Source organism: Halichoerus grypus, chromosome 13 (assembly GCF_964656455.1).
Source record: "Halichoerus grypus chromosome 13, mHalGry1.hap1.1, whole genome shotgun sequence".
NCBI classification, from domain to species: domain Eukaryota; kingdom Metazoa; phylum Chordata; class Mammalia; order Carnivora; family Phocidae; genus Halichoerus; species Halichoerus grypus.
In genome coordinates this window covers 13,525,425-13,547,286 of record NC_135724.1, presented here as the reverse complement: position 1 = coordinate 13,547,286, position 21,862 = coordinate 13,525,425, and the positions used below count along the sequence as shown (strand labels likewise).

At 38.9% G+C, this 21,862-nt stretch overlaps 1 protein-coding gene across 1 annotated transcript in view; it reads left to right on the top strand.

Annotated features, from left to right (window-relative positions):
* Positions 1-21,862, top strand: part of PHLPP1 (PH domain and leucine rich repeat protein phosphatase 1) — a 217,184-nt gene that overhangs the window by 116,448 nt on the left and 78,874 nt on the right. Inside the window, exon 3 of the mRNA XM_036081813.2 lies at positions 3,996-4,121. Coding sequence (XP_035937706.2) covers positions 3,996-4,121 — 126 coding nt within the window. The remainder of the gene's footprint in view (positions 1-3,995; positions 4,122-21,862) is intronic.

The following is a 21,862-nucleotide window of genomic DNA, read 5'->3' as shown; positions in this document are numbered from 1 at the left end:
CTCATCTTTCCCGTTGCCTCCCCAAACCCCAAAGGTATCCACCCATTGTCCTAGAATTTATATTCATCATTTTCTTTTTTGAAATAAGTTTAATCTTTTTTGAAATAAAACTATGTTTTGCTTTTGATCTGAATAAAAATGGTATTGTACTACATGTGGGCTTCTGTGATTGAATTTTTCCACTCAGTATTATGTTTTTTCATAACAAGATTCTATGTTGCTTGCTGTATGTGGTTTTCATTTCTGTATAATGTTTCCCTCTGTAAATGTTCTAAATTCTCATAATTTCTTAAGGAATTTTCCTGTTGATGGACATTTGGGTTGCTTCTAATTTTTTATTATAAATAATGCTGCTGAAATAGTCTTATATTGATATGCCTCCTGGTATGCAAGTCGATTTTCTAGGGCAGTAGTTCTCAACTCGAGTTACTGTGCCCAAAAGGGACATTTGATAATATGTACAAGTGTTTTGATTGTGAAATTATTGGACAGTCAACAAATCGGCTAAATTATTCTATAGTAACAAATCCCCCCAGATGTCAGTGACTTGACATAACCGCATTTTCTCATTCCCCTAAATGTCCACTGTGAATTGGTGGAGATTTCTTTTTTCACATAACTGTCCAGGGACCCAGCCTAATGGAGGCTCTGCTCTCCTAAAACATTTGGAACATGCAACCTTCTTTTGGTGCTGAGGCAGAGGCAGAGACAACAGAAGACTCATGAACTGTCTCTTGTATATTTGGAAGCAGAAGTGACCCCATGTCACTTCTGCTCATGGCTCATTGTCCAGAACTAGTCACATGACTTCACCTTAATTGCAGAGAGTCTGGAAAATGTGGAAAGTAGTGTTTGGTTAATATTAATATCTTTGGTGCAAGGGGAAAATATTGGCATTTATGGGGTAGGGGCTCAGAATGAAATGTCATGCAAAGTATTAGTACTGCACCATGTACAGTGAACTGTTTAATTCAAAATCCTGTAATAAATGACCTCCTTGAGAAATGCTGCTCTTAGATACAGACTTAGGAGTGCAGTTACTGGGCTATAGGGCATATGCACATGCTACAAGATGATATCAAATTATTTTCCAAAGTTGATGCACCATTTTACACTCACATCAGTGTACAAGTGTTCCTGTTTCTCTACATCTTCACCAAATTTTATTGAGGTGTAATTGACCTATAGTAAACTGCATATTTTGATAGTTATTTGATAACAGTATAGGTAGCTAAATACACCCATTAAACCATCGCCACAATGAAGAAAAATGATCATAACACCCTCAAAAGTTTCCTTGGGCTACTTTGTACCCCTTTCCTCCCACTCTTTTCCTCTCACTTTTCCCCATCCTCCAGAAATCACTGGCCTGATTTCTCTTAATATTGATTAGTTTAAATGGCATTTTTAAAAAATTATATTTTCTCTTTAGTGTATAGAAATGCAGTTGTCTTTTGAGTATTGATTTTATATCTAGCCACCTTGCTAAATTTTCTTTTTTATTCTAATATAATGTCTATAGATTGTTTGGAGTTTATGATGTAGCTAATCATGTAATATTTAAATAATGACAATTTTCTTCCTTCTTTAATACATTTTTGTGTCTTATTGTAATGGCCAGAACTCTATAGTATTGAATAGAAACAGTAGATACTTGTCATCTCAGTGATCTTAAAGAGAGTGGTATATCATCATCATTAACACTGAAGTTTGCCTTAGATGTTGATAAATACCCTTTGTCAGCTAATACCAAGTTGTTATTTGTGTTCTTAGTTTGCTAGTAGTTTTTATCATGAATGATGAATAAGTGGTGAATGTTACCTAATGCTTTTTCTGCAGCTGTGGGGATGATCATATGGTTTTCTTCTTTCACCCGTTAAAGTGATTAAAGATTTTATAGTTCTAATAATGTTAAATCATCTTGCCTTTCCTGAGGTAAATCCAATTTGTTCTTGATATGTAGTTTTTTAAAAATTTAAATTCAATTAATTAACATATAATGTATTATTTGTTTCAGGGGTATAGGTCTGTGACTCATCAGTCTTATATAATACCCAGTGCTCATTACAACACATACCCTCCCCAAAGTCCATCACCCAGTTATTCCAACCCCCCACCCCTCCCCTCCAGCAACCTTCAGTTTGTTTCCTAAGATTAAGAGTCAAAAGATTTTATTTATTTATTAGAGAGCAAAGCAGGGGGAGAGGCAGGGGGAGAGGGAGAAGCAGACTCCCCACCCAGCAGGGAGCCTGACTCAGGGCTCAATCCCAGGACCCTGAGATCATGACCGGAGCTGAAGGCAGACACCTAACCAACTGAGCCACCCAGGCACCCCTTGATGTATAGTGGGTTTTTTTGGTATTTCTGGATTCTACGTGTCTGTATTTTTTTTTTTTTTGTATTTCTGGATCCTGATGCAACATTTTGTTCAAGATAAGTGTTCATAACTGAGACTGGCCTATAATTTTCCTTTCTGTTTCTGCTCTGATCTGTTTTTGGTTATAAAATAGGTTGGGGTATTTTTCTTCATTTTTTGTTTGGTAGATGAGTTTGCACAAGTTTGGAATGATCTGTTTCTTGGAATTTTGGTAAAATTTATCTATAAAACCATATGGGCCTGATATTTCTTGAGAAAAAAAGTTTTTAATATTCAGTTTCTTACATGGTTATAGGACTATGTAGGCCTTCTGGTTTTTTTCTTGATTTAGTGTTAGTAAAATATATTTTCTTAGATTTTGCCATAAAATTGCTTATAATGTTCTTTTAAATCTCTGCTTAATCTGTAATCATGTCTCTCTTTTCATTATTAATGGTATTTATAGGTCTTCAATTGATATCACTGACCAATATCAGTTGACATTTGATTTTGTTAGCCTTTTCAAAGAACCAGTGTTTTGTTAATGTTCATGTTCTCTGTTGTATATTTGGTTTTCATTTCATTAATTTCTGCTTTTTATTATCACCTTTATTCTACTTTGAGTTTATTCAGTTTTTGATATGGTATTTTTTCCCCTAAGTTCTTGAGACACATATCAATGAAAACAATTTTCTGCCTTCTTTTCTAATACGAGTATTTAAAATTACAAAATTTCCCCTATGTACTGCTTTTGTTGCATTCCATAAATTTTGATATGTAGTACTTTCTTAATGGTCTAGTTCTAAGAATATCTAAATTTCTATTACGACTTTTTATACTTGTTTAGAAGTGTGTTACTGGTTTTCTAAGTATACTTGGATTTTAATTGACTTTTTATTATTGACATCTAACTTTTGTGTTTTGGTCCTAGAACATAGTCTGTGATACTCATCTTTTTGAAAATTTTTTATACTTTCCTTGTGACTTGTGATAATTTTTGTAAATGAAGCATAGGAGCTTGTGTAATATCATGTTAGTTTATTATCTGGACTTTTCCTCCTTAGGAAGAATTTACTGGGAATGGAAATTTGATTTGACTGTATCACTGCCGTATTAGGACTTGAAGGACCAATTAGGACTCTTGGTAGAGTTTTATTTCATTGTTAACCTCAATTTCATGTTAAATTTTTAAAAACTTATCTAACATGCTTGAAGACCTTTTTCAAAAGGTTGTAATTCAGAATAATACAAAAGTCCCTTAAAGTAAAAAATTTACCTAGAATAAAAATCCTTAAGTAAAATATTAAGGACAACTCCGCCCAAAGGAAAGAAGAACCTCAGCACCCTATTGTGACGATAGAGAAATATGAGGAAGGGAGTCTGTTCCAATTTAAACAGGAAGAAAAGAATTTCACTTTTGTGGGGGAAATCTAAAGAAGATAAAACTCCCCATTTTCGATTTCCTTGTAATTCAAATTGGTTGGTCAGACTCAGGAACTTAACACATTTTAAGTATTAAGAGGAACATATGTAGGGAAAGATGCAAATCCGTGCAGGGTCACTGGCCCAAGGTATGGTTAATGAACTATGTAAATGGTCTGCTTTCCTGACTCATTTTTGTTTCTGTTTGTTTTTATAGGTAGAAGAAGTGAAAAAGCACCAGCACTGTTTAGCATTTAGCTCCTCTGGACCCCAAAGCCAGACATACTACATTTGTTTTGATACATTCACAGAGTATTTAAGGTGGCTTCGACAAGTCTCCAAGGTAAGTGCTTGTTCAGCTTCTAGCTGGCTCAAGAGTTCCTCTCTGCTTTACCCAGTTCCAGAATGTAGTATTATACTTTTTTTTTTTTTTTTGCAAATACTGCTAGTAGTTTGCAATTTTTAGTTTTGTAGAAGCTCATTTTGGCTGAAAAGTAGCCAATTAAAAAATGTTTAAGTGTATTTCATTTGTTAGATTCTGTTTATCCTAAGGGGGGAAAAAAGAATTCAGTGGGTAGACTGGCATTACTATCTTAATGTTATAGATAAGGAACATAGGCTAAGAATATTTAAGGGACTGGCCCGGGGTAGGACAACTGCAAAACCACAAAATACCCAGAGAATTGTTACAAATTTCCCCTCTTCCTCTATTTTTTCATATAAGTGGTTTAAACTGTGCCATCTCCTTTTCACCAGTTCAACTTCTGCCTTTCGAATGGCTTACTTTCTTTTCACATCTTCATTATTTTGACCATTTTATAGTCCCCTAATTAAATAAGATCACCATGACCTATGAAACAGTATATGTGTGTGTGTGTGTGTGTGTGTGTGTGTGTGATGGAAGCTAGAATAACATAATGAATAAGATAAATAAGTGTTGGTATTTCAGGTAGTGTGTGTGAAGATGATTTTACATCACATTTATAGAATTGTGTATAAAATGGGTGGATTGTAGTACTTTGTGCCTTGGTTTTGGGTGTGTTTATGAAATGATGAAACCTCTCTTGGGTGCAGAAGCATTACTTTGGAATTTGCTTTCATATTTTTGAATTTATAATCCAATTTGCTATCCAAGTTCAATATGATTCAGACTGCTGTATGATGTAATTATTTATCAAGTGAATGAATAGGGAACGACTTTGTAAAACAGTTAATAGAAAATTCGAGAATAACGTCTAGAAAGACTTTGTGAAATACTGACTACACTTGAATTATCAGGTAAAAACTGTGTTCTCTGATGATGCCAAACATTTATGAACATTAGTTTCCCCTCCTTTCAGAGAGGTAGCAATAGAGGCAGAATTTGGATTGATAAGACTCAGAATTCTCCTAACCTGGTAGGCAAGTGGAAGGGCAGCACCCTGCTAGAGAAAATGGGAAAGATGACATTTTTCCTACAGACGTGCATGTAGAGTTAATGTGGTATTAGAGGCAATAAGTACATCTGTCTAGTTGTTTTACAATTACTTTTGTGGTTGCAAATGTGAGGAGACAAGTATTAAAGAATACTGTGCTTTGATATTTAAGCGTTTGCATGGGTTCAAGGCAATAAGGCAACAGCCTACACTCTGCTTTATTCAGAATAAAATGCCAAAATGTGGTCAGAGTGCATTAAATTTCTTTCTATATGGAGACATTGATTTTTTTTTAAATAAACTTTTTATTTTGGAATAATTTTCTATTTACAGAAAAGTTGTAAAGATAGTACAGCGAGTTTCCACATAGCCCCACCCAGTTTCCCAAACATCTTCCATTACCATGATAGATTTGCCAAAACTAAGAAACCAGTATTAACACATTACTCTGAAATAAACTCCAAAATTTATTTGGATTTTACTAGTTTTTCCATTAATGTCTTCTTTCTGTCCCAGGGTTTAATCCAGGCTACCACATTGCATTTGACTGTCATGTCTCCTTTGTCTCCTCTATCTCCTCTAGTCTGTGTCAGTTTTTCAGTTTTCCTGTGTTTTTTTATGATCTTGATAGTTTTGAAGAGTATTGGTCAGGTATTTTATAGAATGTTCTACATGGAGATGCTTTGATCTTTTAAATCAAATCCAGTGTCATAGTCAGCTGCTTTGCATTCTTTTTGGAACAGGTCAGAGGTATAAATTCTTAAACATGGATAAAGATGTAAATAAACATAAATTATCAAGCTTACCAATGACAGATTGTTTTGATTGAAACAATAACAGAACGATTAATAGGTATTGAGTTTAATAGTCATATATTAGACATCCACACAATTGATAAGTCACTGTTCTGAAGCTGGCAAGCATTTATTAAGCACCTTCTGTATGTTAAGTATGTGTTCTATGTACTGGGATATAGCAAAGAACAAGTCTAATTCCCCTCTCTTGGGAGCACTTACATTGGGGAAGTAGATGGTTAATAAGTAAACACACAAAGAAGACATCAAATAATCACAGTGCTGTAATACAAGTTATAATGCCAGAGTATAATGGAGGAGGAGTAACTCTTTCTGAAGAGGGGACATTTAAACTGGAACTTCAGGGAAAGAAGTATCCAGTTATTTGAAGATGTCATGGGAAGAGTTTTCCAGGCAGTCAGAGAAGATAGTGTGAAAGTGCTAAGACTGGAACAAGGGATGTGAAGTCAGGGAAGGCAGGGGTCTTACGTTACAGAACGGGATAAAGAGTCTGGATTCTATTATTGGCATAATGGCAAGCCATTAAAAGAGTTCTCTTCCAAAAAGTTACATGATCTGACATTGCAGTTGTGTGGAGCACAAGAAGAAAAGCAGGGGGTTCTGACTGGCAGGAGGCTCTTATGGTATGTTCCAGGCAAGAGGTGAGAGGAGAAACGGAGAGAAGTGGATAGATGTGTTTTGGGATGTGTTTTGAAGATTGAGTGACAGGATTACTTATAATTACATATCAAGCATGAGGAAAAGGTCGGAATGAAAAATGGCTTCTACGTTCTTGCTTTGAATGAGGAGGTAAATTGTAGCCTCAGTCAGAAACATAGCACTAATTAGACTTTTTATATTGGCACCTTTAAAACAATGGCAAAATACAGTTTTTAACTTCAAAGAGTTTGTTTCTAGAGAGACAGCAAAGAGGTGAGGCAGAAGAGGTAGATTGTGAAACGTCTCTTTAATGGGGTGTGGAAATTGTTGATTTCTAACGCTGTTGGTGATCATAAAGGTCAAATGTTAGTTTGGTTAGTACTCTTCACTGTCGCTGGTTGGCTAATATGCCATCTCCATGGTCTAATAGGGTGGTATATCTGGAACGAGGCTTTCTCTCTGATTATCCAAACCACGAACAGACGCAGGCACCAGGCCACTCAGTAGGAGAAGGTGGGGGGTGGAAGGAGAATTGTGACATAGGAGAAGGTGATGGTGGCAAGGTGGAGGAGTGTTGGTGTGAGTTTCCTCTTCCACTGATTATCGTATTGCCGTTAGAAAGTGTCTGATGTGTAATGCAGCTGCAAGCAGATCATTCACACGCGCATAGGTACACAACAAGCCTGCAGCTTACGTTTCACACAGGTGTGGGTGGGTGCTTCCAGGAGGGAACGGAAGCTAATTACCTTAAATTATGAGTATTAATAAGTGGTTAACTAGTAGTTGGCTGGTATTAGTGAGAATGAATTCAAATTAGAACCTTAACCTCCTTTCCCTTCAAAAAGGCTCTGAATGTTTGGAGAAGCCAAATAGTGTGGGAGTGAAGAGTTCGGGTTTCAAACTAAGGCAGACATAGATTCTACCATTCACTGGCCCTGACACTGTGTCGAAGCTTCTAAATTTTAGGCCTTTTCATTTGGTAAAGGGAATAGTAATAGTACTTACCTCCTAGGGCTTATGTCAAATATGCACATGATAGACTTATCCTGGCACACAGTAGATTTTAACTGTGTGTGTGTGTGTTTGTGTGTGTGTGTATGAGAATGACTAAATAAGTAAAACAATTTTATGGCCATCATTCCTGCTGTTATCACTGATTGGCCAGACGATCTTTTTAAAGTATTACCTGTTTTTATGTTTATTTTAAGCTTATAAAGATGCACATATGCTTGGTTTATCTGAACAAAGGACCTTTTGCTGTTCTTAACAGCCACAGCAGCCTTTTGGGGTAACATAATTAGGGATGGCAGACGTAGGGGAGAAAGATTTCTTCCTGAGAAGTCAGGAGTCAGGGACAGAGGGCAGAACATCTTAGTAAATGCATATTTTAGATACAGTGTCTTTCCTTTCTCCATTCTTAAAAACCAGATAAACACTTCGAAAGTTTTTAGAAGTTTTTACGGTTGGTGAATTAAAGGAGAAATGAGTTGTTAAGGTGCTGGTTGAAGAGGTTAGATATTATAGAAGGAATCAGTGTGAGAGCCCCTTATTTGGTTGTGAATCCCATATAAAACAGCCGTGCTCTTCTTTAAACTTCGTATCTTAAGGGTGGTCCTGTGCTCTTATCTTTTTCTTTAATCCAGCATCCTGGGAGAGTAGGTTGGGGCCCCTGGAAAGAGGATATGAGAAGCTCGGTCCATTGGGGAGTATGTGCTTGTGGGAAATTTGGAGTGGCCAAAGCTGACTCTTAAAAGCCACTTATACTTTCAGCTTCCGTTTCCACTGTCTCTGTTCTTCCTCATGTCTGTAGGCATTAGGAAGTTACACAGTTTAGTTGTTCAGGGTTACTGTGGAGACTTTCTTTTCCTTTTCTTATTGAGAAACACAACATTCACAGAATGGAATGTCTATACATCCTAATGTTTATTTTTTTTAATTTTTTTTCTCTTCTTTGCATTATCTTTTAATCTTTTTTAAAATTTAAATTCAAATTATTAATATATAATGTATTACTAGTTTCAGAGGTAGAGGTCAGTGATTCATGAGTCTTATATAATACCCAGGGCTCATTACATCACATGCCCTCCTTAATGTCCATCACCTCGTTACCCCACCCCACCCCCCAACAACCCTCAGTTTGTTTCCTATAGTTAAGAGTGTCTTATGGTTTATCTCTCTGATTTTGTCTTGTTTTTCCCTCTCTTTCCTATGATCCTCTGTTTTGTTTCTTAAATTCCACATATGGGTGAGATCATATGATAATTGTCTTTCTCTGATTGACTTATTTTGCTTAGCAAGAATACCCTCTAGTTCCATCCACGTTGTTGCAAATGGCAAGATTTCTTTTTTTTTTTTTGATGGCTGAGTAGTATTCCATTGTATATATACCCCACATCTTCTTTATCCATTCATCTGTCGTACATCCTAATGTTCAAATGAGATTCATTTTGATAAGAATCTGAAAGAAAAACAACAACAGAAAGAAATATCTGAGTTTCTGATTTTTAATGACCATCCCCACCTTAGTCTGGGTAGGAGGACAAAGAGAAGCAATTCTGATGATTTTTAAATTAAAATGAATTAGATAATTAATTTAAAAGGAAAATCCTTTATTTTCAGTTTATGCTTCTGGATCTTAGCTAAAAGAGAAGTGTTAATCTTCTAATTTGTTTAATTTGATTTTGGGAAAATTTATAAAAGGTTATTAGTTAGATATGTTCTACCAAGATAGGCCTTTATATACTTACTATTTTTAAAATTGAATCCTAGCACTTAGTATTGCTTGCAAAAATAATACCCAAAGCAGTCCCTTTGGAGTTTTTGTTTTGGGTGGGTGTTAGTGGTAGATACTGTGAAGGAAACAGCTCCTTTGGGAGGATTACAATATTGATTATAAAGTCATCCCTAAAATATTAATGCACGACATGCTTTAAAAATTCAGTAAACATTCTGTTGTATGCAGTGTAAAAAGGGCTCTGTTTGCTCACCACGGGCACATGTTTTAAGCATGTTTTCCGAGGGATGGGAGGAAGGCTGGGAGTGATAGTAGAGAGAAGAACAGGAACTGCAGAAGACGTCCTGTCAAATACACGACACAAGTGACATAGGAACGCTGACCTTGATGTCCATTCTTGTGGCCCACTTTTTGGAGTGCATAAGTTTTAGACATGTTGATTAATCCTATGAATTCTTTTCAGAGTTAGTCTTTACACGAATCTATAGCCTAAGCATATGTAATTTTTTATTAAGCCTTAGTTACTTCTACAGCACTGTATTGTCCCGCTTTAAAGTCTGTTTCTTTATTTCAGGGAAGATTTAAAAAGCGGGGAATCAGATCGTGGATTGGGTGTTGTGCATGAATGTGTTTTTAACTTTTTATTATGGAAAATGTCAAATATTTAGAAGTGGACATAATAGTATAGTAACAACCACATATCTTGTGACCCAGCTTCTACAGTTATCACCTGTGAGCAGTTGTGTTACATGTGTGTTATATGGCCCATCGTGACAAATTCAGACCCCATGGAGCAGCATAGCTCGTGCACGCTTCTCCCTCCTTGTTGATCAGGGGCTGACATGCAGTTTCCAGTGACTGTGGCTATCATAGTGGCTCTCTCTCCTGTCTTTCTTCCAGTATTAACCGTAGTATTTTATTCTAGGCCTCTTGTTTTTTGTTTTGTTTTGTTTTTGTCACTGCCGTGAACTTTTTGGTTGCCTTGATATATTGGGTTCACTCTTAATAGGCATAGTGTAGGCAAGTCAGGGCCACATTTCATGCTGAATTAAAGATCACATGAAGTAATGAGTAAATATCACCCCTTTAAATCAGAATAAAGTATATGGTGAATCACAACTGAACTTTGGCTTTCACATGCTTAAAAAGAGTGTTTGTCTGGTTCAGATTTCACTCAAAGAATACTTCACTAACTACTTGAGTCCAGTCATTCTAATGTAATAGGATTAAGGTTTCCAACATAAAGATTTGTGTCATTAGATGGAGCTGCAAGGAACCCTGAAAGATTACTTAGTCATCTTTTACACATTTTTTGCCTCTTAATTTGAAGTGTAGATTAGGGAGTATGCTGCTTTTTGTCAGCATGATTTGAAACCTGTCTTTTAGGGATTGTGCTGTAGTTGCTTACACTGGGATTATAAGAGGCTTTGCTCTCAGTACGTTTCTGCTAAGAAGTCCAGGTGTTTTTGTTGTTATTCTTGCTGTTGTTCATTTGTTTTTTTAGAAACCTTCACATCACATTTTATACCCATTCTTTAGATAGAGAATTAAGGGCTATTTGACCAAGGACAGTCTAGCAGATCTGTGGTAGAAGCTTAAGTTAAACCATGTGACATAGATTTTAGCTTATAATACGTCACCCCATCCCAAGGAGATTGTTCTTGTACCAACTCTGTAGTGAAGATATGAGAAAAATTTGGAAATCCAGTATATGAGCTGTTTGGGTACAGGAAGACTTCAAGTAGGTAATGGGCAAATTGAGTTTCTGAAGGATGAATAGGAGTTCACTACAAAGACAAGAAGGGAAGGGCATTTCAAGGAGAGGTGTAAAGTAAGTACAAAGGCACAGCTGTGTAAAATGTGAAAATATAGTTCTATCACAGATGTCTGAGCAGCATGAGAAAGAAAAAAAAAAAATAGAAGCTAGATAAAGTTTAAAAAGTGCTGGCCTGTCTGTTTCCTGCTAGTTCCATATCATTTCCTGGGGGAAATTTGATTATAAGTTACCAAATATGATAACTAACTTTCTAACATAGTAATGAATTTGTTACATAAAAGTTCATGTTAGTTCATGTTATGGAATCTTCCTTATGGATATGAGCAACAGTTTATGAAATTAGGGAATTTAGGAATTCTGCTTTGACTGATGAAATATTTTGGATTGCATTAAATTTTGTTTTTGTAATACGTAAAACTGTGATTAAGTTAGTAAAATATTAAAATGATCTCTTTGTGGTTATAATTATGCTTCATCTTATTTCCACATTGCTAATCCTGTCTATTCTTTTTTCCTGTGGCAACTATTGGTTCTGAAATCCTAGTTAACATTTTTTTTTTTAAGATTTTATTTATTTATTTGACAGAGACAGAGCAGGAACACAAGCAGGGTGAGTGGGAGAGGAAGAAGCAGGCTTCCCGCTGAGCAGGCCCCCGATGCGGGGCTCGATCCCAGGACCCTGGGATCATGACCTGAGCCGAAGGCAGATGCTTAACGACTGAGCCACCCAGGCGCCCCTAGTTAACATATTCTTAAAAAACGGGGTTTTCCTTGAATTCTGAGTCATTTCAGTTTAAAGCCATTTAATTTTATTTTCTCCAAAGTTTTATCATCCAGTTTTATCCAAGTAAAAAATACCTAGTTTGCTTACCATTCCCTAGCAAAAGAGGCATGCTTTTGTGAAACGCTGCCGGCTTGTCCATTTACTGGGTTAAACTGATCCCCTGTGTCTCCGTCTTCCCTCCCTGGGTCTTCTCACTTCCTCCCCTTTATTCTGCACTTTGTTGGAGTTACCACAGAGTTGCCATGAGAGACATGGGGAGGGAGGGTAGAGAGAAGACTAATTCCACCCTTTCTTTATGCAGGGCACTCTTCTAGGCTCAACTTCTAGGTCAGGGTCTCAGCAAACGGAAGAAATGTGTTCCTCATGTGGATTTTATCTGTATATTGTTACTACCTTTAATAAAATACATTCTCGGGGGCGCCTGGGTGGCTCAGTTGGTTAAGCGTCTGCCTTCGGCTCAGGTCATGATCCCAGGGTCCTGGGATCGAGCCCCGCATCGGGCTCCCTGCTCAGCGGGAAGCCTGCTTCTCCCTCTCCCACTCCCCCTGCTTGTGTTCCCTCTCTTGCTGTGTCTCTGTCAAATAAATAAATAAAATATTTTAAAAAAATAAATAAAAATAAATAAATTAAATAAATAAATAAAATAAAATACATTCTCGGTGTCAAGCAAGGGGCTTACAGCTGTGTTTTAAAGTTGCAACATATTATTTTAAGATTGGAAAGGGCCCTTGTAAGAAAGTCACCAAAAAGGTAATATTACCAGTTGTAGTTTTCTGGAATAATTATCTTAATAGTTATTTGGTCTTTTCTTTGAAAGTGTTCTTTAGTTGAACCTTAAGTTGTAGCCATGATCAGGTGCTCTTAGTTCAGAGACTTAGAATTCAAGATTCAAAAAGGACCTTCTGGACTCCCAGACTTCCTTCCCTCCTCAAACCGTCCGTAGCGTTCCAGACACCTGTGCTGTCTGGCCAGACGGCTCTTCCTTACCAGTGAGCGGAGGTCTTTTCCCTGTGGCTTCAATCTGTTGATCCGGTTTTGCTCTCTAGTATAACACGGGAGAATTCTGTTTGATAGCCTCTGAATATTGAAGTTAGCATGATTCCTGTGCCCTCCTCCACCCCTTAGCCATCTGTTTTCAGGAGGAGCATCTCCGGTAGTTCCAAGTCCTGCTGTCACGTGGTTCCCAGATCCCTTCTTCAGCTGGTTTATCGATATGCGTACTTGAAGATACCAACTGATGAGCCCAGAATATGTGACCATCATTTTCCTTGCTTCACACATTATATCCAAAGTGAATTAGTTATTCATCCATGAGGTCGACGCCAAATTAAAAGAAGTTTTGTTTTTACCCCCAACTTGTTGATGTATTTTGTTCATAAAATCACTTAGCCTAATGAATCGATCTAGTAGTGACCGCAATAATGCCAATAGGAATAACTAATGTTTTGGTAACTTTTTCTATGTGCCAAGCACACTTCAAGGTGCTTTATAGCAGCCCTGCGAAGTAAGTACTCATTACAACTCTACGAGGTCAGGTTTTACAACAAAAGAGGGAGTAACTCTGGACAAGATACTATCACATCTCCATTTTGCAGATGAGGGAACTAAGGTATGAAGTATCCAGCCCTGCTTTATGCAGGAAGTTCTGCTAGCTTGCTCCTTTTTCTTTAATTGTACTTCCAATGTTTAACAGTGGCCTGAGGGAACAAAACAGACCAAGACTCAACTGAAATGTACTGAAAATGTCAAAGGGAAGTACTTCACATACAAGGTTGTCAACAGCATCCAGGCAGCTCAGTGGTAGAATAAGAGGTGGTTTGTCACACAGTCTGTTGTATGGGGTATGCTGCTAGGGAAGCCGCTGTGCACTGCTCGTCCGTCGTCTTAAATGATGACCAAGACACATTTAAGAAATCTGACGTGCTTTCTATGTCATCCAAGGCAGATTAGTATATGTGCTGCCGAAGCGAGCACTCATCCAAGGCAGATTAAATTGATTTTATTGTTGAGGGGACTACTGTTGTCTAATTCTTCAAAAACTGGTCAAGTATTGCTATCTCAGGAATTCACCATATATGATTAACCACATCTCTGTATCTGGTCATGTTAATATTATGAAGTTAAGTCATTTTAGTCTTGAGTATTTAGACCAATGTAAATATATAAATATATATACTTATATATATTATTTATATATATTTATATAGTAATATATAAATATTTATATAGTAAAAATATATATTTATATATTTATATATAATATATAGACTTTATATTTATAAAATATATAAAATATATTCATATTTATATTTATATATTTTTATATATATATATATATATGTTAAGAGTTTAGTTTCCATTATATATTTGCTTATCTTGGAAGATCCCAGTATTTGTAACCCAGAGTATTGCATTTCCTACATCTACTCTGAAGAGTTAAGTTCGTCTACCCACTGGTCTGATTTATAATTTCATAAAGTAAGGAATCACGGAATAATTGGAAAAATGTCAATGACCTCTTTATGTCTAACATGCTCGACCTTGTATGTTAGATTTGGAACTTAAAATACAAAACAAGTAGCTCGTTTCTAATAGTAGAATCATTTAAGTATACGTTTACATCACTTCTTTTACCAGAAAGCTAGAATTTAAGTGTTTTTTGTGGTTGGCTATCTTTTCCCTTCCCCGTGGTCAGGGAGATGCCACTTTCTCAGGTGGCCACTGTCTAAACGGACTGTTTACACCTAGTTTGCCAATACGGGAATGAGGAAGGAACTCTGAGTTCAGATTTGATCTCCGCCCAAGCTGAGCTCTGTTTTTCTGTTGTTACTCAGAAACACAATGGGGTTTGTGTGTGGGTGGGGGGGGGAAGATAACGGCTGGAGTGACATGGGAGTGATCCTGGGAGGCTGTTGGTGCCATCTCCTCGCAGTTTTTCACTGTTGCCTCTGGCTCCGGGAAAGGTGGTGCCAGGTCTGCATTTCCAGTGGAGGCCATGCAACGAGCTCCCTGGACAAACACCGCAGTTCCGTCTGCTCTTGGTGGTGATGTGCAAGTCTCTGCCCAAGTGCCCAGGCGAGGGAGGGGAGTGTGGGTGCTGGGATTGCACAGGGTTGCTCTGAGCTTTGTGTTCTCTGCTCTGGGTGCTCTCATCACACCACTGTGCGTACCTTCCTGAATTACGGTCGTGTAGGTGTCCATGTCTCAAGAGACCAAGCTTTTGAAGACACAGTGCCACCTCTCCAGGACCAAGTCCAGTGCCCGGTTCATAGAGGCAAATGATAAACATGTGTTGAGAGATTCACTCGTCCCCATCCCCTCCATTCGCCTGGCAAAGAGAGGTCAGGATGCTTAGGTGGAGCTCTTATTCTAAATTTCTCAGTATTGTTTTTTCCATATTGTTATAGCCTGGTGCTTTAACAGGGCTTTAACAACATCGGCACTTTGCTTTGCTCCTATTAGTGTATTTTAATTACTAATTATTAATTATTAGTAGCTCCTATTAATGTATATATTGTAATTAATTTTATACCAAAGTTATCTTCACCTGTTAAACAGATTTTATAAGATTGTAATATTAGTACAGGATCAAGAAAAGAGATGTCATTGCAAAAAGGTCTGGGGTCAATTTAAGGCATTTCCTATATATTTGTAGATTTTTTTTTTAAGAAATGATTGCATGTCGTAGAGCGGTGATAATCTGAATTTTATTAAAATTGGAAACTTTGGTTTGATATAAAGTATTATAAAACTATTGATGAGGATGGAGTTGAAAATAAGTTGCTAGAATGCTTAGCTAAAAGATTAATAAACACTCTTCTAAATTTATATTCTCCTCCCTCATGCCTTCCCAAAGCATTTTTAGGGAGTGAGAATTAAAACTAGGTCAGTTAAGAGGTTAAGAATTTTTTACAGAAGTCTAGTAAACTCCCCAGAGACTATCCCTGTAGCCAGGGCATAGTTTTCCAAGCCACTGAAGGTTAGGCCAGAGCAATTAATGACTCACTGTGCCGGTGTGCGACAGTCTTTTACTTTACACAAGTAGAATTACTTGTGCTATTTCAGCTGCTTTCACCAAGCCTTTCAGGGTCATTTTGATTGATTTTGAGCATGTTTGGCACATAATAAGGATAAATGCCCCTTCACTAAAGTATAGTGGTAACAACAACAAAATAAGTCACATGAATGTTTTTCTAAACCTTTCCTTGCTAATAAAAGATGAGGACAGTCCTGTTACAAGGGAAGATGATAATTTCAAAAGCATAGCAAGGATTGGTTAGGATAGGAGAGATATCTTGGTTTAGAAATGCAACTCAGCTAGATGCATAGCTGAGACCAGTTTTGACATAAGTGCCCTAAAGGCTTGCCAAGAAACAACTGAGGGAAGTGTTGAGCTGAGTAGCCTGTGAGAAATATCTGGAAGCCCAATAGGTCATCTGAAAAGTTTGTCGTTCATATTATCATTTTTATGTTTACCCTGCAGTGTACTTTTGGGGAAATATTTTGAGGCCCAAATGAACTTTCCCCTTCCCCCTCCCAACATGTTTACAAGTAATTTGGAAAAGAAGACAACCTGAGAAGGTCGTTGGAATTCATGTTCACTTTTATGTGTCTTCCAGAATATGTAGGTTCATGGGGGGGGGGGAATCCCATTTAGTTCCCCAACACTGTCAGCCTTAAAAAAGTGTTTTGCTGTTAACCCAGACTAGCACGGATTTCCCTAGCCACAGTTCCATTGAACCAATCTTCTAACACTTGAATCCCTTCATGTGTAGTTCATGGACGGTCTGTGAGCCTCATAACTAGTGTCGTGTTCTGCCTTTGACTGAGCTTTATCTGTGTCCTGCTCAAGGTGGCGAGAACAGTTGCCTGTGCTCTCGTCCTTTTTTTGTGTTACAGGTTTATACTGCGCCCAGCTGTGGTTGTTGGTCAAGGGACGCTTGGTCTGTAGAGCCTCTCCTGATTTTTTTAAAATGAGAAAAGTATTATTTACAGCAGCTTGTCCAATTCATCAGGGCAGGGACCATCTATTCCTCTTTAGTGATGAGGGCACAGAAGGACAGATAGATGAAGTGACTTATCCAGAGCCACATGGCTTGGAAGTGGTAGAATTGTTTGTACGCCCTGAATATTGTTAAGACTGTGCCCTTTCTCCTGCATGTCAAGTTGCTTGGGTCTCAACTTTGTGTCTTCCACTGTCTCGATGTTGGGAGGTGTAATAGAAGTACAGTAGCTTTTACCAAAAGGATTTTGTATTCTCATTGTGAGGTCCTTTAGAGATCCCTTTCTATAACAGATTTGAGGTGATTTCTGCATGTGCCCTTTTCTTTCACTTTCTAAATTTCTATAACCTTTTAAACTTTTCCTGTAACCTTTTAGAATTCAGTGAGGTGCTCCCCAAGTGGCGTCACCCCTGCCCAGGTAGACAAGCTGTGTAGGTAGGAGTGGGCAGAGCCCATGATGTCAGGGAATGGTGCCCCCGTGGGGCTTCACCCCTTCCTTGAAGTCTGTTTGTGGTCAGCACATGCTGTCTGCTTCTCTCAAACATGCCAGACTGTCTTCTGTCACTGCCATTCCTGAGGCTTAAGCTTCCCCTGGGATAGCATCTGATCATCTTTGCTGTGGTCTAAGGGGTTACGTTGTTATTTTATCATGGGAGTTAGAAGTATAGGTCCTTGTTCAAACTCAGGTTCTGCTACTGCTCCAACTGGGTGACCATGGGCGTGCTCGGTGACTCTGTTTAGCCTTCATCTTTGAAATGAGGGTAAGTCATCACCACACTGAGTTGTTGTGAAGGTTAAATAGCATGGCTAGAGCAGTTAGAAGAGGGCCGCCCACAAGTGAAGCACCACCTAAATGTTAGCTGGTATTATTGCTATTCCTACTACTTAAAAAAAAAAAAAAAAGTAATAAAAGGCTACTTGCTCTGAGGTATAGCCAGGTGGATTTCTGATTTATTTTTATTACTTATTTAGGTCTTTCCTGTGAAGGATCTGAGTTTTAATAGGTGCCATGTATGTGGGTCACAGCTTCTTTGGGCAGTCCAGCCGATGGTTTTCTCACGTGGGAGTCAAGCAAATCTCTTTGTGGCATATCCCTATGTGCCCAGGCTGGTCTGCGTGGAAGCACTTAAATTCCCCCCTTTTTGCAGAGACGGGGTAGAGGGGCAGCTCCTGGTAGCTTTTGTGGTCACCTTGGCAGCTCACTGCCCTGCTGCTGTCCTTTCTGTTCTTGCTGTGCACGGCTCTTGCTTGTTGTCGCCTTGTTAATGTGGCTTCTTTCCCCTTGTTTCCAGCAGCAACAGCTTGTGGTCCAGAACAAGGAAAGGAATCAAATACTACTTGACATGTAATCATTATCTTTCAGTTGTCTGAGGAGAGTATTTAGTGTGACGCCTCAGTCGAAATAGGATTTGTCCTCTTCAAAGTAGTCTCTGTGTGAAAGCATACGCTAGGTGTGTCAGATGCAAGCTGGTGAGAAAGCAGGGGTTGGAAATTGGTCCAGTGGCCATTCTTCTGACGAGTACTTTTTTCGAGGGTCTCACCAAGTGCTGAGCATATCAGGGTATATCAGTGAACAAAATAGGCAAAAATCCCTGCCCTTATGGAGCTTGCAGTCTAGAGACAGAGATTTTCAGAACCTTTCCATGCTTCCCATTTTGCTCACATTGAAAGCTAGAGTATTTACAGTGACTGAAAAGACCCTGCCGGACCTGCTGCCCACCCCTACCCCCTTACCTTTCTGATCTCACTACATACAGGTCATTCTGCCCTCCAACATGCTGGGCACATCCCTTTTTAGGGCCTTTACCCTTGCTACTTCTGTGTTCCTCTAGACAAATCCCTTCAGCCAACTTCCTCATGCCCTTCGTGTCTAGATGTCACCTGTTCAGTGGGGCCCACCCTGACCAACCTATTTAAGGAGAACTGACCACTTTTCCAACAATCCTGACCCCCTGTTCCTTGCTCTATTTTTTCCATAGTATTTGCCAATTTTTAACGTATAATTGACTTATGTACAAAGGCAGGGATCTTAATTTTGTTTACTGAGGCATACCAAGTGCTTACCTAGGCCAGTATTGGCACATGGGAGGTATTCAGTAAACGTGTTGAATGACTGAAAATGAAAAGTACTCTGGAAAAAATTGTGAAGGGAGTATTAGTTTCCAAATTAACAAAACCTTGGTGACTTTGAAACAACAGAAATGTACGGAGTTCTGGAGGCCAGAAGTTCGAAATCAAGGTGTTGGCAGGACCATACTCCTTTGAAGGCTCTAGGGGAGCATCCATTCCTTGCCTGTGTCTGCTCCTGGTGGCTCTAAACATTCTTCGGCTTGTGGTCCGTGTTACTTCTGTGTCTGCCCCCATATGGTCACATCGACTTCTCTTCTTCTACCTCAAAACACTGCCTCTCTCTTAAAGGATACATATTTCGTCATACAAAGTAATATTCACTCTTGCCGTATAAGATAATATTTATAGATTCCAGGGACTAGGATGTGGAAATCTGTGTTTTTGTCTGCCTCGCCTCCTTTTTTGGGGCCACTGTTCAGCCCACTAGTTAAGGGGATCCCTTTGATGACAGGAGGAATTGTTGTCCCTGGTGTACCACCTAGTAGAACACTGAATTCAAAGAAAGCCAGAAGACTGCTCTCATCCATTTTCTTCTTTAACTGAAATTTTAATTGAAATTACATTTTTTTCCCAAAGTAAACACACATACACATGCACACAGAAGAGCACAAAGGATAATATTACAGTTTCCACATACTTTTCTTCCCCAGTTGTTAACACATTTCCATAGTTCCTTCCTATCTTCCCATTCTTATTTCCTTTCCCCTCCCGACCCATATAGAAACAATTGCCGTCATTAATTTGGTATGTGACCAGTGCAGGGTTTATGTGGTTAATAGTTACTGTTCCATAGCTATTTATACATAATATATGGAGTCGTGTGTGTTCGTGTTTTCTCTCCTGGCTTCAGAATATATAAATCCCAGAGAAGGCCTCTGGTAGCCTAGCTGGGGTCACATGCCAGTACTTGTTGGATCAATCGTGGGTTCAGTGGATGGGGTACTCTGGTTGTTCAGGCCTGGAGTACGTGCCTATCCCTGTAGCCAGAGGGTCAACATGCTTTGTTCGAAGCTCTGTCAAGATCCCAGGATCCTGAAGGATTGCTATAGGAAGATATGGAAAAAAGGATTTGGGGTAGATGAAAACACAGATTTGCACTCAAGTTTGAAGTTTGAGCTTGGACATCAGGTCCTTTGGGAAGCCTTCCCTGACTTCTTAGATCATGCACTTACCATTACTGTAATCATCATCATGTAGTACCTAATTTCCCTCTGCTTCTCTTGAGGTGTGCTCACCCAGGGCGGAGACTGTGTCTGCCTTGTTTACTGCTGTACTGCAGGTGAGAGACGGCCGGCACACCCTACGTGCTCAGCGTGTGTGCGCCCTCTCTGCTCTAACAGGTTCCCGTGAGCGTTTGCACCTGCCTGTCAGGCCCATTACATTCCTCATGGCTCTCTTCACATCTTTTAGTGTATGTGGATGATTTGGCCCTGTTTGGGATTTTCTTTTTTCCTTCCTTCCTTCCTTCTTTTTTTGTGGAAAACAATTTCTTCTTTTTCTTATTTAATAGTGAAAATTCAAGGAAAGATATAGTTGTTAAAATGCAGACTGAGACTTCGTCTTTTTTTTTTTTTTTTTTTAAGATTTTATTTATTTGCTAGAGAGAGGGAGTGCACACGAGCAGGGGGAGCAGCAGGCAGAGGGAGAAGCAGGCTCCCTGCTGAGCGAGGAGCCCAATGTGGGACTCGATCCCAGGACGCTGGGATCATGACCTGAGCCAAAGGCAGACGCTTAACCGACTGAGCCACCCAGGCACCCCTATAAAGTCTTCTGAGTTGAGCCCTGCCAGGCTGTTTTTACCTCACTCTCCCCTTAGTTCTCAAGTGTGCACAGTAATTTCTTTCTAACCTCAAATATGCCATCAGCAGAATAGGTTTTATGCAAATTTACTTCTGAATACCTTTTCAGCATCAGGAGAGTTTGGATTCCAGTAGCTGTAAGATGTGAATCATTCTATTTGGCAGTAGTAGCAATACTGCTAGTGGTAGTACTAGAGTCCCCGTGTACTGAATGCTGTTTCTGGGTTGGCTGGTAGATGCCCATGTCACCCTCACACCTGGTACACAGTTGAGAAAACTGCAGCTCGGAGGGCTCAGTGATCTGGTCATGTCCTCTCAGCTCCTCAGTGGGGGAGTTGGGACATAAAGCTGCACACGGACCCCCAAGTCACACTCCTGAGGACCATGCCCTGCTGCCTCTGTAACTGGGAAAGAGAAAGCTAGAGTTTGGTAATAGAAAAGGACATCATACTGGTCACAGATAAGGAGTGGTGTTTCTGCCATAAAGCTTTGGTAAAGATAAAGAGCACAAGGGAGAATCAATCCAAATCTTAGAACAGTATTACCGTGGCATCTCTGGGGGAGAGAAGGAGCCAAGGTGTGTGCAAGTGGGGCTGAAGCCACACGCAGAGGCATAAAGTGGCACTGCATGACTTGGAATATTGGAGAAAGCATTTGAGAAATACAGGTCATCAATGCTCTTTCTGTCTCTAGCATGCTAGTTGGTCTGGGCCCTGGGACGCTCGCCACGGTCATAGTCATTCAACCAGGAAGGCTTTGAATATGTGGATAAACATTCCGACATAAAATAAATTTTACTTAGAATACTTGCATGAAGCAAAGCCCAATGAATTTATGAGCATCTCATTGAAGCTTTGTGGGACAGACAACCCAAGAAGTTGAGAGCAAGCAGACAGTGGAATCTGATCATATGCTGCCATTACTATTAAAGATGTGTACAAGGCCATCGATACTACTATTCTTTATTTGTGCTGTTTTAAATCAGTAT